Raw genomic sequence first — 26,958 nt, 5'->3', positions numbered from 1 at the left:
GTTGGGTTTTTACCCTGGTTCTATGACTAGTGCATTTCAAGGTCCCCCCTGGAGTTTGCATTCTATCAGTTTGTTTTTAGCAACTATTGCACAAAAATAAAGAATGGAGGAAATAAAAAAGAGGTTAAGAGCTGAATTTTAGACACAGCATCTGATCATTCTAAATATATAAGGAAAAGACCTTGATTAGGTCTCGACATCTTCCGCCAGGAAAGTGTAGAGAGAGTGACAAAGACCTAAAAGGAGTAAGAATTACCAGGAAAGAAAAGAAGCCGCTAATACAGTCATGTTAAACAGAAACAGAAATGAAGGCCATATAGAAATGCCTGCAGTCACATAATTACTTAGAAAACCACATATAACATTATCAATGTTCAGCTGTACATTTATTTTCCAGTTATTCCAATTATTTCTCAATCATATTTGCATCTTCGTGATTTGACCTCTCTGCTTCAAAACCTTCTATTTTTGTTCACATCATCCCAAATGAATTGGAAATCATGGTTCATCTCCTGCAAGGAGCCATCCCTGGTCAATACCAACATAATCTTTCAGTTCTTCCTAAAAAATCCCTTCTGTTGTTTTCCTTTAGTCATTCATTTGTGTCCGGCTCTTTGTGATACCATGGACCATAGCACATGCTATCTCTTGAAGTTTGTCCTAGTTCATGTTCACTGTTTCCATGACACTCTCTAACCACTTATCCTCTGCCATCCCCTTTTCCTTTTGCCTTCAATCTTTCCCAATATCAGGGTCTTTTCCAACGAGTCCCGTCTTCTCACTATGAAGCCAAAGAATTTAAGCTTCAGCTTTAGTATTTGACTTTCCAATGTTTGAATTAATTTCTTTAACTACTGAGCAATCTGATCTCCTTCCTATTCAAGGGACTCTCAAAAGTCTTTGCCAGTACCACAATTCAAAAGCACTGATTCTGTGGCACTCAGCTTTCCTTATAGTCCAACTCTAAGAGTCATATATTGCTACTGGGAAACGCAAAGCTTTGACTATAAGGATCTTTGTCTCTGCTTTTTAGCATGCTGTCCAGATTTGCCATAGCTTTCCTTCCAAGGAGCATCTTTTAATTTCATGGCTGCAGCTGCTGCCTGCAATGATCTTTGAACCCAAGGATATAAAATCTGACACTGCTTCCATTTCTTCTCCCTCCATTTGCTAGGAAGTGCTGGAATCAGTTGCCAAGATCTTAGTTGTTTTTTTTTTTAATGTTAAGCTTCAAGTCAGCTTTTACACCCTCCTCTTTCATTCTCATCAAAAGTCTTAGCTCTCCTTTACTTTCTACCACCAGGGTAGTTAACATCTGCATATCTGACAATGCTGGTACTTTTCCCAGCAACCTCAATTTTGGCTTCTGATCCATTTAGCCTGGCACGATGTATTATTCTGTATATAAATCAAATAAGTAAGGTGACAACATACAGCCTCCTTTTCCAATCTTAAATCAAACAGTTGTTCCATATCCGGTTCTAACTGGCCAGCCTCTTGGCCGGCACACAAGTGCCTTCTGTGGGGGACAAGTAAGATGATCTGGTCTTCCCATCTCTTTGAGGACTTGCCAACAGTTTGTTGTGATCCATATAGTTAAAGGCTTTAGTGTAATCAATGAAGCAGAAGATGTTTTTTCTGGAACTCCCTTGCTTTTGTCCATAATGCAGCAAAGTTGGTAATTTGGTCTCTAGTTATTTAGCCATTTCAAAAACCATCCTGTTCTTTTGGCATAACCTTGCTGGTGTGTGAAATGAGTGCAATCCCTAACTCCCCTTATCCCTTTCTATATAGTATGTAAATGGTAGACTCATTTATCTACAGAGCCAATGCTACCTCTATGTGTATGATGTCTTTATTTGTCTAAGATTCATTCTGAAGGGAGAATCTACACCTATGACTAAGAATGTTCAACAAGTGAAGGGATGGACCACTGGACCTGACAATGGAAGACAGCTCCCCAAATTGCTACGGTTTAGTCTCTCCACCTGGACAGCTAGCGTACAGCACTCTCGAGTAGCAGTGGGATCCCGGGCAAGTCATTTAACTTCTACCTCAGTTTCCTCAAGTCTAACAACACCTACCTCCCAGGCCTGTGGTGAAGATCAAATGAGACAATAACTCCAAAGCACTTGGCGCAGCGCCTGGCACACAGGGAAGTGCTAGATGCACGTCCACTATCTGTTTATTATTAATGCTGTTACTGTCATCGTTCTCCTGCTTCTTACCTGTGTGACCTTAAGCAACTAATTGATTCCCTCTGGACCTCAGTCTCTTGATCTGTAAAATGAAGGGGCTGGTCTCAATGACCATTCAGCTCTCTCCAGGCCCTAATCTATGTTCCCATCACAAGATTCATATGTATATTTCTAACTCAGGAATCTTCTTTTCCACAATTCCCTATCTCTACTGACAGTACCACCAGATCAATGGCATGATTTAACATAAACAGCAGCACCTTCAAGTGGGTGGGGTTTTTAAATATAATTATTTAAAAATGTAAAAACCACCTTAGTTTGTCAGATACCAGACAGCAGGCTGGATCTGGCCTGCCAGTCATAGTTTATCAACCTGTGCTCTGGAGTAATAGCTCCATCATTTGGATAAATCACTTAAACCTCCATGCCTCAGTTTCTCCCTCCATAAAAAGAGGGTTTGGGGACCCCCAACCTGGTTCACGAGTCCTCATATATATATATATATATATGTATGTATGTATTCATCTGAGTTGGTTTTAAGACTCCTCAGACACCCTGATCACTTTCCCAGAACATATAATTGGCCAGTGTCCCTAAAAGTGAACACAGATGTGGTCTAAGCAGAGCAGAATCTATTGTAAGGCCTATTCTGCCCTTGATTCTGGGTGTGATGCTTCTCTCTTCCTACAGCCCAAGGTACCCCTAAGCATCTAGGACACTGATGCTGATTCAGAGCACAAGAATGACCAAGTAATTTCTTTCCCCATGGGGTATCTGTGTTCTTAGGGGTTTTAAAAAAAAAAAAAAACCAACTAGCCCAAAGCAACAATCCAGGCCTGGATACTTCTCTCTACTAAACTGAATCTGATTCAGCCCATTGTTTGGCTTGTTTGAAGTTTCTTGGGATTCTCGATCTGGTAACCACTCCATTAGCTAGCACTTCCTTACCAAAGGGGCACAATCAGGAGAGCTTTCACTTGAAGATTTCAAAGGAGAGAACACAGCCCACCTACAGCTCCTACATCCTGCTCCTGGTTCAGAGGTCTCGACAAGAGGGCCCCTAAAATACTAGAAGAGTGTCACTGTGTTCACTAAGCTCCCTCTTGAGCCACCTAGACAGCACCAGGTGTTTCCCCTAATCGTCACAGAGAATACATGGTTGCCAGTTCCTTTACCTTCTTGACTGCCCTGTCCTAGATACCTCTGGCTTATCAATGTCCTTCTGGAAATGAGATGAAAAATGGGGAAACATGGCCTAATCCTATCTTCCCCTAATCATAATGAAACCAGAATACCCTGCCACCCTGGAATATCTTTCCCAGTAATGGCTAACTGCTGGTTTTTACATTTTTTGAAAGAAGGTCACATAGAAATTTTGGAAACAGTCCTCCTCAACTTTCCCTGAACATTCTGAATAAAAGGTTTTATTTTACACACATAGGAACAATTTTCAAAATACATTCACATTCAGGAAGGTATCAGTTCTTTCATGGTCCAGAGTGAATCCCTTTCTGTCCCAGCATCTGGACTGTCCATCAATATATACAAATGAACACTCTTAAACTGGGCGATCAAAACAGGGGTTGTCTATATATGACTCTCCAGCTATATCAAGCAATCATTTATTAAGAACATATTGTGGGCACTAAGTATACGAAACACTAAAGTAAGACAAAGCCTGAAGGCAGTGACTCTGTCTTATGCATAAACTACTATCATTTAAAAATTAAGTATACTAAAGAAAAATGATCTTGAAGCTTTGTCAACTTAGTAAGAAGTGAAAGAATAATAAAAAAAAAAAGAAACAAGCATCATGGAGAGCAAGTAAAAGGTATTCTTTATTTTTTTTTAAAGCAATTGGGGTTAGGTAACTTGCTCAAGGTTACACGGCCAGTTATTTTGTGTGGGTGTTAAGTATCTGAGGCCGGAACTGATCCCGGGTCTCCCGACTCCGAGGCCGGCGCTCTTACTCACTGCACCACCTGGCCACACCAGTAAAAGCTATTCTACAAAGCATGTGCCAAAACCAAATGCCCAAGGGTTTCCCCAGCCTCTATACTACACAAATGAACATGGTTTCCAATCCTATGGTACCTAGCCCACATTGAATTAACCAAGATGCCATCTTGTTCCTCCCGAAGTTATTATAAGAAATATGCTTACCATTGGTAGATAATAAAAACTGAGCAGCATTTTTCTGAGGCAACCACCTAATCTTGTTGATCTTTTCTTCAATTTCTAAACTTTTCAAGTAGTCAAACTCAGGTTCATGGCTCTGGAAGGTGCTGTAAACATTGTATTCTCCTCTGCTATGCGTTTGGGTTTTGTTCTAAAATGTAAAGAGAGATATTCTGATGACTACTGAGGAGATTTTAAAATAATCTTTGCAACAAGGTAAATTCAATATATTCTTTTAAGTTGTAAAGATCTTTAAACAAGTTTCAACAAATTGTCAATACAGTTTCAAAACATGCTCACCCACCACAATATTGGGACAATAGCTTTGTTTTTGAAGACCTATGTGGAATTTTCATTCTAATGTAAATACTTTAAATTATTTAAATTTTGCCCTTTTGTCATTTAGCATTTTAAAAAATTATTCTGAATAAAAGAAAAGGATACTTTGTGGAATTCCAGAATATTCTAGCTGGGTGAAGCCTTGAACATTATGTATGTCATTGCTTAGATTAGCAAAAATGAGATTAGAAAGTCAATCCAGAAAAGACTAAATTACAACAGTAATTTTCTGATGATTTCATAATCAACCCCCCACTATTGGATATGTGGTTTACTCTTCACAGGCATTTTTTCTTAAGTGATAATGGAGCTAATTCAGGTTGCTAACTGTATATGCATTAACATCATCTTTGGCCCATTCAAACAAGATGAGCATCATTTTTTTCCATACTCAGTTAACGTAAAAAGGTAGCTCACTAGTTACTGCAATGGACTGTTACAGTACTGCTCAGATGAAAATACTCAGACACAACATTATTCAAAGTCAGCTTCTGATAAAGGCGCAAATGGAGAAACTGATTTCGACAGCAGTGAACACATATGAAGCACAAATGGCCAGGAAGAAAGTTCGTCTTGAACCTCATACATAGCTACTCTATTAAGTAGGTCTGTGAGTTATCAGCTTGGAGTCTTGAAAGATCTTGCCTAGGATTGCTCAGCTACTAAATACTGAAGGAGAATGACTGAAATCTAGTACTCTTGCCCCTAAGCCATGTTGTCTTTTTTAGTTTAGAATACTACATATATACAAAAATTAGCATTAACAAATAGTTTGATTATATAAGTACTGAGATACAAAAAATAATTCATAAAATTGTTTTGTTTTTAAAACGTTATAGAGTCCATATAGTATAACAGCGAAAGGGTTGGTCAAGAAGACTTGAGCTCTGATTCTCGTCAGCAATGTGACCCTGATGAAATCATTTCCCCTCTTTGGAAGGACCTGTGTACTAAGGTTGTGATGTGCCCTGGTGGAGAGCATTCTTTAGACTAAGAACTATTATACTTTGTTTTGATACAAGGAAGAGCTCCCAAAACCTTAGACAGCCCTGGTTAAAATGTACATTTAGAATGCAGGGAGAAAAGAATGCCAAAAACTCTTCGTTTAAAAAAGGGGGAATGGGAGGGGCAAACTTCACAGACCATATTCTTCAGCTGTGAAGGTCCAGTACTAACAACATCTGTGGTTTTGAACCAGAGCTCAGATGACTCTCCATGCTGATTTCTGTAGTCAGTGTATATTAACCATTTGGCTTTGCATTTTTCATTCTGAATCAATTTACAAGAAATCTTCCTAAGTTTATCTGTACCCTTCATATATGTCACAGACATACCACAATTTATTTCTATTCATAATTCCTCTAGAAGTGAATCAGTGTCTGCCTTCTCAGTGCTTCCAATAATAAATATCCTCCATATTTTAGCATGTTTACTTGTTTGATGGGTATGAAGTGGTGCCTCACTGTCATTTTCGACCACTTTAGCATCGCTGAACTTGGCCCTAAAAACTGACCAACTGAGATTTTTAAGTACATAAATTCAAAATCCAAGTCTTAGGATCTTTTAATCTATAATAAAGGATAGATTAATAAGAGGCAATATAATTTAGCTAAAGTCTTATCAAAGAGAATACAAATAAAACTAAGTTAATGACAACTTCACTTTTCTTGAGCCACAAAATATTGTTTTTGGTAAGAATCTGCAATCACCCAAAGCTCTGAAAAGATCTGCCAAGCGGCCACTAGGTGGCACTAGTAAAAACAACATATTGTGTCTTCCTAGTGGGCTTGCAAAGAAAACAATATCAACTTCTTGGGTGTATTTACCTACCTCACTTAACAGCCATTAAAAAGAGAGGGAAGCCAAGTGTGAGTGAAGATAAAAGTAGGGGAAATCAGTGGCACAATGGACTACACTTGGAAGTCAGAAAAATGTGGGTTCCCATTCTGCTTTCTAAGCCCTGGGTAATCAATCACTTCACATCTCAGACTCTGGCAACTCTCTAGGATCACACACAAAGGCATGATCTTATTGATATCATTTCTCCTACTTGGGACTTGCCCCATCTTACCAAGTTTCCTTTTCCTAGACATTGTGAAAGGAGACTAAGGACACACAGGTGGTATTTCACAGGTGTGGAACAGCAGCAGCTAGTTCTGTGTAGCTTTCACTGTGTCAGGCACACCTTATCTGCCAGAGACTGTTAACCATCAGCAGACAACAAGAAAGTAGAAGCCTCCAACACAAATTTCTCTCTTAATTCCCTGTCTTCAAGTATCAGGATGTGGGATATCAATAATCTTTAATTAAGCACAGATATGCTGGGTACCGGGCAAGACAGTGTGGCTACATATAAAAGAAGAAAACAATCCCTAAAAGAGACAACGGGTGCAGAGCCAAATACTACAAGAGAAGGAGAGGAGCAAAAGATGAGGCACTATGGGGAGAGGAATTTGAAGAGGTGAAGGTGCTGAGCAAAGAGTGCACAGAAAACATGAAGGGCAGAGAAAAAGCATTCTAGTGTAAGAGGTAATGGGGCTGGCCAGGCCGGAAAGGGCTCTAAAATGCTAAACAGGAGTCTGGTATTTTAGACAAGAAACAACAAGGAGGCAAGGAGTAAGACTGTGCTGAAGAAGCTGCTTTAGTAGCAGCATGGATGAAGGACTGAAGTGGGAAAGACATGGGGTAGGTAAGGAGAACAATTAGGAAGCCATTCCATCATTTAGGCAACAAAGGAGGAGGATCAGATCCAAAGGAGAGGCTGGGAGGAAAGACAAAAAAGGCAAACCAGGAGATGCAGATGCAATAAAGTCAAAATCTTAAAACTAAGAGAGAATAAGGAGGCTGAGAGAACACTGATGTTACAAATCTCCGAGAAAGGGCAAATAGTGGGTGGTGCCTTCAACAGAAAACAGACAAGTTTGGAAGAGACTGGGCTTGAAGGTAAAGACAATGGGTTCAGCTTTGGACATTCTGAGTGTCTGGGAGAGAGTCTTAAGGACTCTCTGTTAGGAGAAAGGATATGAATAATGACTAAGCAAAGGAGAATGAGGAGGGCTGAGTAGTGGAACAAAAACCCACAAAGAAGAGACTGAAGGACAGAATGGCTGAGATGAATGAAGGCCGAGAAAAGACCATCAGATCTGTATAGTGGAAAGAACACTGAACAAGGAGCCAGCAAAGATCTGGTTTCAAATCTTGCCTCACCTCCTTCATTAGGTGTGTGACTATGAACCAAGTTACTTCACCTCTCTAACCAACTTGTTTACTCACCCATAAAACAGACTGTTGCAAGGTTCAAATGAGATAAGGTCCATAAAACCCTTAATAAATCTCAAGTGCTATCAAAAAGTGAGCTATTACTATTACTACAGTGATGCCTGCTGCACATAAAGGAAAACTTAACTCTTCTGCCTTTGCCAATACAACAATAAAGTGACAATGAGGATGAAGATTCAGGCATCTCAACCTGTTCCGAAGGGCCTTCTGAATCCAATCACCACATTTAGAACTGCTTTACTGGTCAATTATTTATTACATGTCTATTTTGTACCTGTCATTTTGCTAAGTGCCATGGCATAACAAAAACCACAAAAATCAGTCCCAGTCCACAAAGATTAGACAAGCTAATTTAGCTAATTGGGGGAGACAATATCAGAAATAAAGCAATCTATGAATGAGAAAACATCAAACAAGAAAACATTTTTTAAAACTACACATAATGAAAACATAAAAACTAAAATATATGGAAAGAAAAAAGAATACAACAACCATCTAGCACAGGTAACTTACGATTTCTGGGAGAGTTTGAGTTTCCAAAATGTGAATGTTCTAATGTTAAAAGTAGTGGCTAGGTTCCTAGGTTAGCTCAGAAAATCAGAAAAGTTTAAAATAAATGCATGCATGTATGCAGGAAACATAACTATTTTCCAATAAAGAGGAGCACTAATCCTTAAGTCCAGAGTTCATCTTAAGGCGCACACAGCGTGAAGAGAAAACTAGCTCTGGGGCAAGGCAACAACTGGGGTAGTTTTAAGGGAGAAAAAAGCCTCTCACAACAATAAGGTGAGACCAGAGGAGGAAGAGCAGGAAGTTCCCAGAAAAACAACAGGGAGGGGGTTTTAGAAGCAGGAATGCATATCATAGAGACAAAGCCCTAAGAGAAGGGCATCCTAATTCTCAGACAAATGGTAATCTCATATATAGATATTCTCTTAATTAGTTTACTTAATGAAACATACCAGGTCACCCTGCTACTCATTTTTCTGACCATAACAGAATTAGAGGAGAAAAGTAAAATGGGCTTTAGAGAACTGTTAGGGTCTAGAGTTGCTCAAGCAGATGCTCCTGTTTTTGGAGTAGAGCAGAACACAACCAACTTGCATCATGACACTGAATCATCAAGAAAAGATTCAATTACACTTATGAAAGAGGCATGAAATACTACCACTAAAATGGTTAAGATGGGAATCTGGCATTTGATAGACTAAACTTCAATGGCCTGGAAAATTCATTACCCAAGGCCGACAGATAAATAAAGCCTTATAGAAAGGGCAGTGACTGTTAAATAACTTCATCTGCATTCATATATAAACACATAGATTTAAATAATCTCCTCCCCTGAAATTTACAAAAGTTGCCCCACCTGTCTTTAGCCACCCCTCCCATCCCAATCCCATGCAGAAAAGAGGAATACACACCAGCAACTTTCTAAGAAGTGTAGCCAGAATGCTATGGGCTGCGGCGTGTGTGATCATCTGCTCATTTCTAATGTAAAGGTTAACTACCACATCCCCAGAGCAACCTATGCCCACTTTCTGTGAGTTAAGTCATGGCTGTGACATAATGAAAAACTTCAAGGGCTCCAAGTGTGCACTGAATAATCTTATTGCACCAGAAGTCTGCTTTATATACTCACTTACTGTTACTTTGCCTCCCAACAGAAGCACTGCTCCCTCACCTCCTTTCTTCTCAATTTCTATTACAAGTAATGATGTTCAGAGCATTTGTTTACAGGTAAATGTAGTAAGTCCCGTGCCCCCTCCATAAGACCCAATGGGAGAAATCGATGGGTCATGGGCATAGTCTTGTAGCTGATTGTACAATACCTTCCATGCCCTCAATTAGCACCCTGAGGGACTACAGTAATCACCTCAAATAATTCAATTTTGTGAAAATACAAGGAGGAGGGAAAGGCAGAAAGAGCTATTTTAAAAGGTTTCACATAGGCTTAAATATCTGCAAAGGTCATCACAATCATGTGAGGTAGATACAAACATTCCCATTTTACCGATGAGGAAACTGAAGATCAAATAAGTGATTCCACCCAAGGTCACACAATTTATGAGTAAAAAGTGATACTTGAACCCCAATTCTCCTGAACCCAAGTCTGCCTCACTGATTCTTCAAACATTTATTAAATACTTATTGGCAATGACAATACAAGAACAAAAATTGAACAGTGGCCTATTCTCAAGGAGCTGGCATTCTCTGGGAGTTCAAAAACAGAGGTTCACAAATTAAGAGTTGGAAGGGCCCTTCAGCATCCACCCAGTTAACAAATTAAGAGCCTGAGAGCTGCAGAAGCAGACTTGGTCCCAAAGGTATTAAGTGGCCCTGCTGGGACCTGCCACTTGGCCTCAGTTCAGAAGAAAATGGAGGGATCTGATCAGGCAGTGTCGAGGAGGGTGTGTCCATTAAACAGCCAGTTATTAAACACTGGTTACACTATGTGCCAGACACTGCCAAGTACTGGAGACAAAAGAAAGGTAAGGCAGTCCCAGACCTCGAGGAGCTCACAATCCAAAAGGGGAGGAGCAAGACAACATATGGACAACTGGGTACAAACAAGCTAAAGGCAGGAGAAATCAGAAATAACCTCCAAGGGAAGGCACTAGTATTAAAAAGGACGTCTAGGAAAGGCTTCTATGGAAGGTGGGATTTCAGCAGAAGTCACAAGCATTCTGGTCATGAGGGAGAGCTAATAAAAACATCAAGAGGTAAAAGAGAGTATCTCATTAAGAGGAAAGGAAGAAAGCCAATGTCACTGAACAAAGGGATTGGGGGGGGGGGTGAGGGGAGGAGAGAAGAGTGCAGGGCGAAGGTTACGAGGGGCTCTGAATGCCAGACAAATCATGTTATGTTCTGGACGTCGGCCATTGCCAGACTTACACTTTAAGGAGATCATTTGAACAGCTGAGTGCAGAATGGACTTGAGTGGGGAGAGCTTGTGCTAGGAAATAAGCAGGCGATTACAAGTCATCCTGAACCGGGATGGTGGCAGATTCAGAGGAAAGAAGGGGGCATAAGGCCAGAAATGTTACGAAAACAAAAATCAACAGTTTGGAGGATGGAGAGGAATCAAGGCTGACACCCAGGTTTTGACCCTGGATGTTTGGGAGGATGGCGGTACCCTCCCTCAATAGTGACAGGGAAGCTACTGCCCTAAGAAAAGAGGAGGACTCAGTGGGGGAGGGGGAGAAGAGAAGGATGAGAGTTTTGTGCATGTCAAGTTTAAGATGTTTATGGGATATATGAATGCAGGTCAGCAGAGAGGTTAGGGCAGGATAAGATTTGAGAACCATCAGCAGAGAAATGTTAACTGAATCCATGGGAGCTGATGAGATCTCCAAATGAAACAGTATAGAGGGAAAGAAGCAAAGGATATCAAGCAGTGGTCTGGTAGGTAGGAGAACTAAGAGAGAGTGGTGATAGAAAAACCTGAAGAGGAGAGGTCAAGAAGCACAACAAGGCTTGAGAAAAGGCCACTGGGTCTGGCAGTTAAGATGTCATTGGTAACTCTGGAGGGTGTAGCTTTGGTTAAAAGCTGAGGTTGGAAATTACACTAACTGAGCTCAGAAGAGGAAGTGGAGGCACCTGTTGTAAGTAAACTTCTTGAGGAGTTTAACCATGAGAGGGAGCAGAGATGGGTAGCAATTTGGAAGAGCTAGATAAAGCACTTATTGGGAGCTTCCTATGTAGGCTAGATGGGGAGGAAACAGCTCCAGCATGTGGACATGAAAAACGGCACAACAAAGTCCAAGCCCAACTCCACTACCCACACTGCAACCTAATGAGGTGATGACAGTAGACACAGAGAAGGCACCTGATGAATACTTCTTCCTGGCTCTCAGGAAGATTAGGGAACATCAGCAAATCCAGGCTAGCTGCAAAATAAAGGAATCAAGCTGGAAAGGCTGGTGAGAGCCAGGCTGGGGCCAGCCTTCTATCCCAAAGAATCTATATTTAATTCCTGCAGCTAACAGGGAGCCTTTATGAAGAGCTCCCGAACAGATGTGGCACCTATCAGACCTGGGCACTGGCAGCTACCTTAAGGATGCAAGGAGATTAGCTAAGAAGCTACTGCAATAGTCTGGGTAGCAACCTCCTCTAATCCACCCTTCACACCACTAAAGCAGTCTTTCTCATGCACATATCCCTCACATATCTCTCTTCTGCTGCTTATCTGAGATTGAGAGAGCAAGTGCTGGTGTGGAGGGCTCCTGACGTCCTGCTACAGGAGTTCATAAAGTGAGAATCCGTGCCAGATGCTGATCAAACCACTCTGGCAGATGTGCACCAAACAGGATGCACCCGAATTCACCTCTTCTATAAAAAGTCACTAATATTCTCGCAAGGACCAAGACTTCAGGATTATGGCTCTATTTCCCTCAAACCTGTCACTCTAGCTTTCTATAGGCTAAGTGCTCCAAAACTCTTCCCAGCCTGGTTGGTTACCCTGTACTGGATATACTTCAGGCTGTTCAGACCCACCCTCCAACATGGAGACCACCAATGAATGATGAGGGTTTAATAACGGTTACTGGATCTGGCAAATAAGGAGACTGTTACGAACTCTGGAAACAGCAGCCTTGGTTGGATGCTGAGGTCCTTCTACAGAATGTACATAGTAGAAAGACTCTTCACAATGTCCTTTACTATATAATCAAGCCAACCCTTTGGACATTCTAGGTTAACAGTGGCCGTTTTAATTTTCCATCTCCTACTATGGAGTCTGTAATTCCATACATTAGTTGCACAAGTACAGCCGAACAAACAAGCAGGTCATTATTTCCAGGACTTCAAATAGCCCTAGCACTCCCTCCTCCACCAAAGAAAAAGAAAAAAGCCTAAAATAAAAGTTTTCTGATTTGATTACCGAATCAAAATAAATACCAAAGCTTTAAAATGAAGGGGTGATCTTCCAAAAAGAAAATTTACATTTGTCTGTGACTTCTGTATAATATCAAACCCATCCGTTTCCTAAGTTCTGATTTTTCTAGACATTTAGACTTTAATTACCTGGAATGGTCAGTAAATAGCATTCTAGTAAATTTTAAGTTCTGGTTAAATGAACTTGAACTGGAAATTCCCCAATAGATTTGATGTTTGTTGAAAATCTTTCTAAAGTGCATTTTTAAAAGTTTCTTATTATTACTTAAAAAAATTGTACTACATATTCATAGCATTATTGAGATGAAAAAAGGCCTTTGTGATAATCTAGTCCAATTGAAGCCAGGTACAGTGTAACTCAGCTAACCACTATTAAATGTACTTAGCATTCTTTGATGACTATGGCATTCAGAGCTTAATTAATTTCGGGGCAGCTAGGTGGCGAAGTGAATAGAGCACTGGCCCTGGAGTCAGGAAGACCCGAGTTCAAATTCAGCCTCAGATACTTAACACACACAAAAAAAGACTAGCTGTGTGACCTTGGGCAAGTCACTTAAGCCCAACTACCCTCAAAAAAAAAAAAAAGAGAGATCATTTTAAATACCCAGGAACTGTGCCAATTAAAAATATAATTATGAAGTATTTTATTGCAAGGCTTATGAAAATAAGGGTTACATAATCAATATATTTAACAGAATATTATATGTGTGGGAGGTTTACCTAAATGGGAAGTAAACTAAAGGGAAAAGAACACTGGACCCAGGACTTAATAGATGGAAATTATTTCCTCCTCCACAATTAACTGAATGACCTTGAGTAATTCCCTTACCTCTAAAATCAAGGAGCTGGTCTAGATGACCTCATCTGTCCCTTCCAAGTCTAAAATTCTAAGACTGATTCCAGAATTGCATGTGATTTGGGGGTGGGGAAGAGAACCACAAGTTTTTGAGCAAACAAAATTCTCAAAAAACAATTTTTTACTCCATCTTGGCCAATTGAGGCTTTCTGGAATTTAGGCTTTATTGTACAGCAAGATATATAATACTACATAAAGCCTAATCTTCAGGTCAGCTGTAGAATGTTGATACAATGCAGGTAACACTAGGAAACAAATATGACATATACTCAGGGAGCAAGTCCTGTTCCAGAAGAAACAAAATCTCAGCCATCTCATGAGAGTCTATTTTGATCTGGGGCAGCTAGGTGGCAAAGTGGAGAGCATACTAGGCCTGAAGTCAGGAAGACTCTCATCTTCCCAAGTTCAAATCTCAGACACTTAACTAGCTCTGTAACCCTGTTTGCCTCAGTTTCTTCATCTGTAAAATGAATCTGAGAAGGAAATGGCAAAGCTCTCCAGTATCTCAGTATCCCTAAATGGGGTCATAAAGAGTTGGAAACTCAACAACAATAATGAATGAAAGCTTTGAGATCAGCTAATCCAATTTCCTCACTTTAAAGGGGCCATGAAAGATGAGATGACATGCCCAAAGTCACCAACAGTCACCAGAGACTAGAATTAAACTTAGAGACTTTGACTCTGTAGTCAGCAGGTTTTCCTCCAAATCATTTCAGGGGAAGAAAAATAGGTGAAAAAAAGAGAAAAATAAAGAGAAAAGTCTGATAGGTAATCACCCTAGTTATGAACAGTGTGTTTTGGTAGAACTGAAAGAACCCCCTATCTTGTAAAATGATGAATGAGATTCAGGGGGTCAGGATCTCTATTAGACCAGAAGGATTTAACAAACAAGGTGTAATGGGAATCTGAAGATCTTCCCTGCCCCTAGGCCCTTTGATAGGCTTCGGGGACTCCGATAACTTTCCCTGATTTGAAAATATACTCTGCCCCCTAACAGGCTGAATGTAGTCACATGGAGCCTGTGGTGGGAGGCTTGTTTTTCAGGAATGCCCACACCCTGTTATCTCATGATTGGGCAGTGGGTCAAGAGGGTTGTGACATTCTCTGACCCAGGAGAAGGCTATATATACCCTGATGTGAGGTTTTGCTTTGAGGCTCACTTTGGGAAGAGTTGTGTGATTTGGCCAGAATGAGACTCTGGGCAGCCATTGAGGCCCCCCGGGTTTGAAAACCCAGATGTTGGTGCTTCTCTCTCTGGAAACTAACTAGGTATGGATGTAATGGTCAGACAGCGGGAAGTCCTGTCTGCTGATCTGTTTCTCTGTCTGTATTTTTTGCCTGTTTGTAACTTCTGTTTGTATTCTCTGAGGTTCAGGGTGCTGATTTTTTCCTCCTGAACTAGGTAAATGATATATGTTTGATTAAAGTAAGATTGTTAACCCATTTTGAGTTGCTTTCCTTTAGAAAAGCAGATCTAAGAACCTGTGCTAGCGGCCAACCTGGATATGCATGCTAGGGTGCTTGCTGCTACACAAGGAATCCAACAACTCCAAATATCTGATTTGGAGTGGCACAAGGCACAAAGGAATGCTTTTTTCCTCTTGTGGGAGAGTAGAAGACTGCACTCAGTCAATGTCATTATAACAGAGGAGGAAAGGGCCTTAGACATCATCTCCTCATTTGGTTTGAATTCTCTTGCAGGAAGAGCTTTTCCAACAGCTTTCATGGATGATCTTCCAAGGTGCTCTTGGAATAAAGTCCAAGAGTGGGTAACCCACAGTTCAAATCTATTGTTTAAAGGCGATCAATTTAAGGTTAACCTTATTAATAAGTTATTTTTTTGCTTTTTGGAGGGGGGGGGGAAGCAGGGCAATTGGGGTTGCGACTTGCCCAAGGTCATATGACTAGTAAATGTTAAGTGTCTGAGGCCAGATTTGAACTTAAGTCCTCCTGATTCCAGGGCCGGTGCTCTATTCACTACACCACCTAGCCACCCCCAAACCTAGACAGGTTCTGAAGAAAACAAGAGTACTCAGTAATGACAATGAGCCCTCCTCACCACCCCCCATATTAAATCAAGTGCTGGAGTAAGGTAACTAATGTTTGAAAATAAAGGAACCTGAGGGCTAAATTTTTAAGAAGTAACAGTAAAAAGTTATAGATAAGGGGCAGCCAGGTGGCTCAGCAAGTAAGATCACCGGCCCCAGTGTCGGGATGACCTGGGGATCGAATCCGGGCTCAGACACTTAGCACACCACACCCAGAAATAACTGGCCGTGTAACCTTGAGCAAGTTACTTAACCCCAAATGCTTTAAAAAAAAAAAAGTTATAGATAATATACTAAGGTATATTTTTATTTCACAAAGTAATAGGAAGAGAGGAGGTAGGGAAAGCCCTCAGAGTGGAAAAGACTGACATGGACACTTAAGACAAACTTTATTCACTTGGTAATTTGGAGATGTTGAGCCATTTTTGCCTTAAATGGCCAGAAAAACAAGCTGTGGGCATAATCTATTTAAACTGCCCATCTGTCCTAGGAGATCTACCACACAACTCAAGCAGATAACTGGTTTGATTCTACTATTTATTTTCAAATAAGACCATCTCTGACACAAAGGATTTTCATTCCTTTTGTCATTTGGCATGTTATGTTATTCACTGGAACACAACACAGCATTTAGAGAACCACCTCAAAGCCAACCCAGGGAAGCCTGAGTTCCTGAACACTCAAAGGTCCCACAGGTAGGAGAGGACAACATGATTCTGGGTCCACAGAAGTCCCCCTGGAAAATTATGACCTATAATATACAGGAAGTGGCAATCACGAACAACGAAAACAAGTTTCAAGGCAGAAATCCAGGTCTAGACCGACTATATATTCACAATTATTAATTCTAATGTGAGTTAGATAATCTTCCCCACCAATGGACTGTTCCATAAAATGGTCATTTGGATCCTTTCTTTTTATGAGTACCTATAATAGTATCTCTTTAGAATATTTTAGTAGCAAGAGGTTTAGAAAAAGAAGAAACAACTTCTACGAAATATTTTGGCTTTGGGATTTTCCTAAATATTCGAAGGCTTTGTAAAAATGACAACAACTTTACTTCTTACTTTTAATTTCATAAAGCAGACCTGTAAATACTGGAGGTGGGGAAGTAGACTCAACTACACTGTATAGCCTCAACTATACAATTATCTATATGAATAGAATTAATCAAGATCAAAACATTTATCCCCTCCTTCCTTTAAAGAGTCATTACTTCACTTTGAACTAGATTTTTAACAAACTTTACTTAAAACCTCTCCCAAATGTAAAAATGACCTCATTTTAAAGTGAAGGACTTCTAACTAAGTTTATAATTAACTACTTATATTTTAAAAGAGAAACATTGGACAAGGCCTTCATTTAAGGCTAGAGAAATCTCTTTTAAAAATTTTCAAGTCTATGCTATTTAATGATGCAAGATTCTTTTAAGAGAAAAGTGACAAAACAACAAGGAATAAACATCAGTGATTACATTCATGCTCAAGATTTTAGCTAACTGGAACCCCAAGCCCGGAGAGAAGAGGAAAAAAAGAAAAAACCCACCCTTAGATTTTTGCCCATAAATATAAGAAAAATATAAATAAACATCCTTGGGGTTTGTGTATCTATCAGACACTATCAATCATTTCTTTTAACATGGAATTACCTACCTCACTGGGGTGTTGTGAGGATTAATTCATTAGTGTTTGTAAAGCACTTTGAGATCCTCAGGTCAAAGGCGCTATAGAAGTGCAAAGTAGTAGTATTATTACCAGGTTCTTGACTTCCATAAGGAATTTCCCAAGCCTTTAAAACCTCAACCCTGGAATTTAAACTGCATCAGTACTAGCAGATTTCAGACAATTAACTGTCTGACTTGGTCTTAGGCCACCCAGTTGAGAAGCATCAGAGTTGGACAGAGGGTAGAGAGGGCCCAGGGAACTTCGAGCTGTGCCTATGGCTTAATAAAGTGGTCACGTTTTACTCCTGGTTTGCAAAGGGAAGGACAGAGCCAAGGGGAAAACAAGAAGGCAAGTTCCACATTTCAGCAGGAAATCTTGTCAATCAGATCTGGGTAGCATGGTGCATTCTAGCACATCCTTCAATCACAGCATTTAATATGGTTTTAAGGCTGTTCGCTCTGTAAAACCAAGACTGGAGAAGAGAAGGTTCTAATTCATAGCAAGTTCTACTTTGAGAAAAATCCTACTAAATTTGGCAAAATGGTTCTGAGTGATGCCTGGATTTTTAAATAAGAAGAATCCAACTTAAATGGTCAGTTTTTTCAAGTACAAATACCATATAATAGGCACTTAAAACATTGGTTGTTAATGGGCAGTTAAAATGCTTTGAAAAGACTAAAAGGGACAGGTCTTTTTGATTTAATTTGGCAGCTTCTTTAAAGTAGAGCACAGATAAGGTTGGCCCATATCTGCTCTGCATAGGTCTAAGAAAAAAGACAACTTCAGTGAAGGAAGGCCTCAAGGATGGGAGTTCAAAGAACATCATTCTTTTAGCCAATTTTCCTAAGCCGTTTTAAAAAACAAAATAAACTAAAGAGCAACTGTGGAGAAAAATGCTAAGCCATCTGCTTGGGATGGCGTGTTTGGTCTAATGCCATGTGGATCAAAGGGTTCAATTTATGTTTTGTTGATGTTGTTATTATTTGCTCTTTCAAAAAAAAAATCAGCAGGCAGCCAGTCTGAGCTTCCCAATAGATCTAAGTGGGATCTACTGGTAACAAGTGTAACCCAGGGATTCAAGGTCAAGCTTGAAGGACTCACCTCCTGCTCCTGTTGGAAGATGACGACTCTACCTCCTTTATCTCCTGTTGCTAGCAATTCTCCAGAATGGTTAAATTCTACTGTAGAAATTATATCTGCTGTATAACCAAAAAGAAATAAGAAGTCAGTGTTTCTTTCCTGAAATCAAGCCACACATCTCTCAAAGAAAATAATTTTAAAAAGGAAACATTTATTCACAATCCAAATATCAAAAAGCAATTACAAATACATTCTGATTCTCTAAGTTTAGGCAGAAATTGTCAACTCCCACCACCAAAAGCATTCTCCTCAAGTAAATCATTTTATGATACTATTTAGTTTGTAACTAAAAACATAAATAATTACACAAACTTATCATTTCTAATTGTCTGATCCGAATGAATATGGTTAAAAAAACACCTTTGCATTTAGAAAAACTAATTGTTGTTTATATTCATTTTATACTTTAAAAATAACCTTGTTGCTATTCAGTTGTGCCCCCCATTTGGGATTTTCTTGGCAAAGATACTGGAGTAGTTTGCCATTTCTTTATCCAGCTCATTTTACAGATGAGGAACTGAGGCAAACAGGGTTAAGTGACTTGCCCAGGGTCACACAGTTACTAAGTGTCCAAAGTCAAATTGGAACTCAGATCTTCCTGACTCCAGACCCAGTGCTCTATCCACTATACCACCTAGCTGCCTACCTCACTCCATTCTCCTACATTTATATGAATTTAGAAAACGTCTATAAGGAAAACTTAAGGCAACCGTCTGGAAAGTGAGGAGAAAGATAAAACGGAAATATCCAAATTAAAGTACCTGGAAAAAAATTCCATGGAAATTATACCGAAGAAACTGTTATAAATTCCTAATTACTGGCTCAATCAGAAACTAGAAAAAGTCATCAGAGCCCAAGGCAATCAATCATTCAGGTGGGCTTCCTCCTATTCTGCAAATGCACAAAAGCAGGAGCTCAGGGAGTAGTAGTCAAGTTACACCCAAAACCAAAAGCCAACTTCCAAGCCAAGTTCAAATAAGGTCATAGCTTTTTTCTTCCCCCAAGTAACAAAACAGTTATTTTAATGATGAGGAAAAATTTAAGGCCAAGTATGAGGCATTACCATGAAGAGAATATGTTAAAGGCTAGGTATACTTCACTAGATGTTATTTACACAAATTTTCTAGAATAAAGCATTCATACAAAAAAGAAATGTGCCAGTGAGTCCTATAAAAATCAACATGAACATTGGTTACTATATTTCTGACAACAGGAGATAATCTCTTGACAATTTTAACATATGTTTTTGTTAAATATATGTTTAGTATAAGTGTATGAGTGTGAGGGTGTGTGTGTGTGTATAAATACTGAAAACCTTAAGACATGACTGTAAACTCTGACTTTTACTACACTGCTACATTTTCATTGTGGAATGGCTAATTTAATAAATTTCTAATCTGATGCCACCATACAAAACTCTGATAGGAAGCAATATTTCATCTCCAGTTCAGTTTTGAGAAACAAGTTTATATGCCTTACTTTATATAACATAAGCCCATCAAGTGTAGGGACTATTACTTTTGTCTTTGTTGCTACCATCAGTCAACAAGCATTTATTAAGCACTTACTGTGTGCCAAAAACTGTGCTAAATAAGCACTGAGGATAAAAAAAAGGCACCTGCCCTGCCTGCCCCTCAAAGGTCCCTGCTCTCAAGAATCTCAGTGTTGAGCTGGAAACAACACGCAAACATCTGTGAACAAACTGTACACAGCATAACCAGGACTTAAGCTTGGAGGCAAGGCACAAACATCACGGGGGATCAGGGAGGTAGAATTCTGACTGGGACCTGAAGAAAGTGAGTGACATCAAAAGCCAGAGGAGCATTCCAAGCATGAAGGACAGCCAGAAAAAGGCAATGGAATGCCTTGCTAGAGAAAGAGTAATGAAGTCAGGGGGTTGGTGGGTGCTTTAAGGTTTATTAGAACTGGAAATGAAGGAAGGAGATAGGTTAAGAGTCTTTGATTAGAATAGGGATGACAAGGTCACACTGGTGCTTTAGGAAGACCACTTTGACAGCTGAGTGGAGGATGGATTGGAGTCGGGAGAGACTTAAGGAAGGTAACTAACCAGAAAGCTATTCTCAATAGTAATAGGAAAATTTGGGAAGGGGGAGGAAAGGTAATGAGTTTAGTTTGAAATATGCTGAATTTAAGATACTAATGGGAAATGCAGATGAATATTCCAATAGGCATTTGGAAACATGAATCTAGAGGTCAGCAGAGAAGTTAGGGCTAGACAAACAAAACTGAGAATCATCTGCATAAAAATGATAACTGAATCCAGAAGAGCTGATGAGGTCACCAAGTGAAATATAAAGGTGGAGGAGAGGAGAAGACCCAGACATCAACCTTGCAGACGAACTTTTCTATGTGTTGCCGCTCCCTATTAATATTCGAGCTCTGGAGAGAAGGAACCTTTCCCTCCTCCCCTCCCCACCTTAGGTAACCCTAGTGCTTAGCCCTATGCTGGACACAAAGTACGTTCACAGCAAATAATTCCAGGGAGGATATGCAGTAACATCTATATAATGCTTTAAGGCTTGCAAAGTATAAATATCTCATTTTATTGTTACAACAACCCTGGAATGTAGGTGCTATTATTAGCCTCATTTTTCTGGTAAGGTTAAGCGACAGCATTCTATGTATTCAGTCATCTAGCTGTGCTCTATGGTTTGAAAAAAAATTATTTTTAGAAGAGATGGTTTAGCTATTCTTGCAAAGTCCAAAATATACTATCACAGTTCTTTTGATTCTGCTCCTCCACACCTCAAGAATTCCCTCTGTGTTGGGGCAGTCAGGTAGCACAGTAAGTAAGAGCACCGGCCCCAGAGTCGGGATGACCTGGGATCGAATCCGGGCTCAGACACTTAGCACCCACCCAGAAACACCTTGAACAAGTTATTTAACCCCAATTGCTTAAAGAAAAAAAATTCCCTCTGTGTCCTGGCTTTCCTTGCCAAAGCTTCCATTCTTGATTGGAAAAGGTCTCTAGGATTTGATTTGTCTAGAAAGAGGCAGCTAGCTGGTGAAATGGATAGTGTACTGGCCCCAGCATCAGGAAGACAAGTTCAGATCTGATATCAGATCCCTCCTACCTGTGTTGTGTGACCCTAGCAAATTCCCTGAACTTCTGTATGCCTCAGTTTCTTCATCTATAAAACAGGGATAATAACAACAGCACACAGCTTCTAGGTATATGAGATATGAAGGTAGCCAAGGAGGTGAGGTGAAGAGGGAGAGTTTTGGGGGAGCATGGTACCTAGATGGGCAGGGGGAAGTAGAGAATGCAGTAAAACATCATCAGGTGGGAGTGGGAAGTCTTGCTTAGCTGAAGTTCTTTGTTAAGAAAGGAAGAGTTTGTTTAGAAATGACTATAGTGTAAAACAAGCACATGAGGAAGACAGAGATATTTTTTAAGTTACAGGCAAGCCAAAGCACAAGGAAGAAAATAAGTAGGCTGTAGCATTTTACCACCCAGATCAGGCCTTTTCTGGGTTTCTGGGTATCTGCCCTGCCATCACGTTCCTCGCCTGATAGCTCCCCCTAATGTAGGCTTGGTTCTGGAAACAGTCAGGGTGGCTGTGGAGATGATGAGAATGTCACCTGGTCTGATCAGCAGCCTCAGACCATGGTTCCCCATCTATCAAGAAGCCAAAGCATGCCCAGGTCTCTTGCCATTGGCCTTTTGCTGCAACCTGCTCCTCCCCACTTCTATTTCATGCTGTGGAAACATCCTGCAAACCAGTCCTACACTGCACCTGGCTGCCTTGGCTTCACTTATTATCCTGTGACCTTCCACAACAAACTTCTCTGGTCACCAACTCCCCAGTGCTACTGCCTCCCCTTATTACAAGGGTTCCCTAAACCGGGGTCTGTAAGGTTTTTTGCTTTGTTCTAGTATTTTGATAACATATTTCAATAACTGGCTTCCTTTGTAATCCCACATATTCCATTCTATAAAAACACTGTTCAGAGATATCCATAAGTTTCACCAGACTGTCAAATGGGTCAAGACTCCTGCCCTATACACATGTAAGCTCCCTGAGGGCAAGTTTGCCTCATTTGCCTATAGTGCACCAATTCACCTGGCACTGTGCCTACAGCGAAAGTCAGTACTTGATAAATGCTTTTCTTAATCTATCAATTCATATAAAAGATGGCTCCATAACAAGTGGTATAACAGATATCATCCAGAAAACATGATTGGAAGCAATCAAAAGCAAGGGAAAATAGACAATCCAAGGGTTACACTGATATGGTGTATTTGGATTATTAAAAGATGGTGCAGAACGAACCTCAGAGAAGTTGCAGAGATCTTCTCAGGAGGATTCAAGGGAGGATGAAGAGAAAGTTCCACGGGTGGCTACTTGGAGGGTGGGGAGGGGCTGGGGAGAAGCAGAGAAGGGGGGGCCTGCCTCCATGAATAAGACTAACAATATTTATGAAGGCCCTCCCAGTGCCAGGCCGCGCACTAGTTCTGGCAATGCTGGCTGGTTGCTTGTTGTCCTCATGTGTCTGACTGTCGGTGATCAGACCAACACGAGCTGGGAATGTTCTACCACCAGTCAGGCATAAATATTCCATGAGAACATTGGAGATGGATTTTCTAAATTCGTGTATCTTGTGTTTCTTTTGAGCTACTTCAATTCTACTTTGTTCATAGAGTACAGCACCACAAAGACAAAATACAAACAGGCCATTCCTTCCTGGAAAGGAGGCTCAGTACATCTGTAGCATAGTACTTGAGTTTAAAAAAAAATCAACCGCAAAAAGATAGAAAATATCCTTTCATTATTATAAGACTCAGGAGTTTTAATGGAATACAGGCTCAACCTGCACCCTAAATGTGACAAGGTATCCCAAAATACTAATGCCACTTTAGAGTGTGATTCAGTATGTGGAAGATGGACTACACTGGAGGGAAAACAGAGGCAACAGGTTACAAGGGCTGGGAGGGCTGGGCCTAGAGAGTGGCCGTGTGAGTCGAGAGGCTACCACAGATACCATGGTGTTAGTAAGAACAGGTTAAGGCAACAGAGTGGATCATGGGGAGTGAGTGAAAATGTCAAGTAAAGGATGACATCAAAATTGTGCAACAAGGTGACTGGAAAGATGGTGGTACTCAATAGAAAGAGGGAAGTCTGGCAGGTGAAAGGAAAGATTTAGGGTGAAAGATAAGGAAGTCAATTCTGCTTTGGACATGTTGCTTTTGCAATATATAAAGGAATCCAGATGTGTTTGTAATATGGAACAGCTAGATGGCACAGTGGATAGTGCTGTGCCTGTAGTCAGAAAGACCTGAGTTCAAATGCTATAGACACTTGCTAAGTGTGAACCCAGGCAAGTCCCTGAACCTGTTTGCTTCAGTTTCCTGAACTGGAAAAAAAAAACAAACCCAAACCAGTAATGCTGTTAGGAGAATCAAATGAACTATTTGTAAACACTTAGCATAGTGCCTGGAACATAACAGGTGCCATATAAATGTGGTTTGTTACAGCTATTGTTAATTAACAGCATAATAAAAAGTAGAATTTGGCCTGAAGATAAGAAAATGGGGGAAGATATAATTGTTGTCCAAGTAACTGAGGGGCTATAACATGGAAAAGAGATTGAGAAATTGACTTTTGTATTAAGAAACAATGCACAGAACGGGAACACTGGGTATGAGTTCAAGATGCAAAATCTAACAATTGGTTTTATCCCTAATGAGGACAAGGCTGCTTCAGGGAGTGGTGAGTTGTCCACCCTTGGAGGTCTTCAAGCCAAAGCTGGATGACTGAGGACTACCTGTCTGGTGTGCTGTTGAAGGGATTTTTTTTTTTTTTTTGCAGGCAAAGGCTGGAGACCATTCAGGTCACTTCCAAACAGGATACCTTGTAATACTGAGCTATATTAATACAATATGTTCCTTGGAGCATACTAGAGTATCTAAATATTTAAATAACCTGTTTGTCTATTCTATATAACCATATACAGTGCAACTATGACCAATCTAAAGCATTTGTTCCAGGAAAACAGAAGAATCACGCCTTTGAATATTTGATGATGGTGATAGTGCAGTTTTGTCTTTATATAATACCCCTACTCTGAAAATGAGAAACAATTAGCTCAATTAGCAAATCAAGAGCATTTATTAAGTGCAATGTGCCAGGCACTGTACTAACCAGGCACACGAAGAAAGCTAGGCCCCCCGTCCCCAAAGTAGATGCACTGAAGGAGCTCACCTGACATAGGTACATATAGAAGGTGCCTGTTAGGTCCAAGAGAAGAGCAAAGAATCCTTACCAACTGAGGGAAAAGCAAAGCTTCAGGAAGAAGGCACCAAGTAAACCAGGCTTTATTACTATTCCAGGTACATCCAACGTATGGTGTGCGCAAAGGCAAAGAAACAAACCAAAACAAGAAGGGTGCACATGGGAGGAGACAGCAGAGGATACCAAGCTACGAGGAAGGGGTCTGAATGCCAGGGTAAGGTTACACCTGACAACCAAAGGTAATAAAAAATCATTAAGGAATTCTGAACATAGAGGAATAGTCCTGCCAGATCTATACATAAAACACCTAAGTGACTGACTACAGAGGACAGTATATGGAAGGGAAAAGACCTAATTATAGTTCGAAGAAGTGGTAATGATAGGATTTGGGAAATGAGGGGTGTGTGTGTGTCAAATGTAAAGGACAACGGTCATTTTTACAAGTTTCTGCATAAGCTTCATGTATATACCAAAAATATCTAGTATTTTTGTCAATTTCTTGAGGTTTGCATCACCCCTACTAGTCACAAGTTTTAAACAAAACCAGTATTTACGGATTGTTCCTTAACCAGCAGTTCTGCCAATTACTTGTTTCTGCCTTTTCCATCCACAAACATTGAAGAATGATCCTGAATGATGTTCCTTTAATCCAGAAAGATTCCTGTGCCCACCCCTGGCTATTTATTGGTCCAGGTAATCTCAGACTGTGAGCTCTGCCTACACATGCTGTCAGCACTATTGTCAACAGCCATGTTACATATAGCCTTCCCAATTCCAAGCTATTTCAATATCCAGAGTTGTATCCTGGGCACAGAGATAGTGTTTTTTCACTGTACACTCAACATGGTCCAACTGCAGCAAGGGTAGCATAGCTGAAACTTCCACAATGCCAGGGAACTCCAAATAGAATAGTTTCTGGTTCTTTTCAGCCGATTCAAATTTGAGCTCCTTTGGATCCAACACATCTATCTCAAGCTTCTCAAAGGCTCCCTGGGAACTCTGACTAGATCTGGGCATTCACATTAGTGAGTCTTAGGAACAAGACGTTAACTGAGGAAATCAGACTGTACTTCAGTATGCTACAGAACCTTTATGGCCCAACTCATTTAAATACCTGAAATTACTGGCACAGACCTCAAGACCAGGGAGAGAATATAAGCCCAGGACACCAATCCTGGTCCCAGTGTGTCCAGGCAGCTGCCTCACAACCCCGTGCCCCATAAACGCTTGTAGGAACCAGCTGGGAGCTAATTCTAAGACATGTAAACATAGTATTCTTTCAGCTAATACAGAATTCAAACTAACGATTAACCACAAAAACAAAAATATACAGACACGTGGAGATATGAGTACCTATTCTGATGCCTTTTCAATTATTGATGAGTCTGATTAGAACCTCCAAATTATGAAAAAGTCCAACTGATGATGGTGATAGTGCAGTTTTGTTTTTATACAGTACCCCTACTCTGAAAACGAGAAACAATTAGCTCATCAGTTAGCAAATCAAGGCACTGTGCTAACCCTTCCCAGCTCCCTCTGACATCTGACCTTCCCTTAGTAGCACCATGGCCAAGCACATAGTAAAAGCTTAATAAATGCTTTATTAGGTAGCTTAGCTAATATTTACATAGAACTTTAAAATGTTCAAAGACCTTTCCAAATTTTATCCAAACAACAAAAGTGGGAGGCAAGTGCTATCATTATCCCCATTTTATAAATATATGTGGACTCCCTATTCAGTACAATCCTAGGTATCGTGGGGCATAAAGAATAACAGGGGCTTTCAAAGACCCAATTACAATGTTACTAGAGAGAAAAGAACATAAAACCAGATTTGGGGAATTGGAAGGGTCTTAATATTCATAAAGGTCAACTACTTTATTTTACAAATGAAGAAAATAAAGCACAGAGATGACTTTACCAGAGTTAGTTACATAGTTATTTGTGACAAACAGGCTAAGTTTAAGTTTCCTGAGACTCTAGGGACATAAACTGTGGGGGAAATTAAATAAAAGACAAAAATAAAGGAATCAATAAAAGAAGTAATACATATATGGCAATAACTACGCAATTTCCAAAAGCAACTGGTATTATTTTTCTTCTTTTGGA

At 40.2% G+C, this 26,958-nt stretch overlaps 1 protein-coding gene across 6 annotated transcripts in view; it reads right to left on the bottom strand.

Moving 5' to 3' along the window:
- PPP2R2A (protein phosphatase 2 regulatory subunit Balpha) overlaps nt 1-26,958 on the bottom strand; it is a 102,789-nt gene that overhangs the window by 14,249 nt on the left and 61,582 nt on the right. For 4 of the 6 annotated variants that reach the window (XM_069066953.1, XM_069066945.1, XM_069066969.1 and 1 more), the window contains 2 exons: nt 18,557-18,654; nt 4,362-4,527 (listed from right to left, as the gene is read on the bottom strand). In XM_069066953.1, coding sequence (XP_068923054.1) covers nt 4,362-4,527; nt 18,557-18,654 — 264 coding nt within the window. The remainder of the gene's footprint in view (nt 1-4,361; nt 4,528-18,556; nt 18,655-26,958) is intronic. The other 2 variants (XM_069066961.1, XM_069066947.1) reach the window with 1 other exon arrangement.

Source organism: Petaurus breviceps, unplaced genomic scaffold, assembly GCF_028583685.1.
Source record: "Petaurus breviceps papuanus isolate PSGF00001 unplaced genomic scaffold, PetGlider_PUasm1.0 139, whole genome shotgun sequence".
Classification (NCBI taxonomy): domain Eukaryota; kingdom Metazoa; phylum Chordata; class Mammalia; order Diprotodontia; family Petauridae; genus Petaurus; species Petaurus breviceps.
The sequence above is the reverse complement of the archived record's forward strand: the minus strand, read 5'-3'. Positions and strand labels throughout refer to the sequence as shown.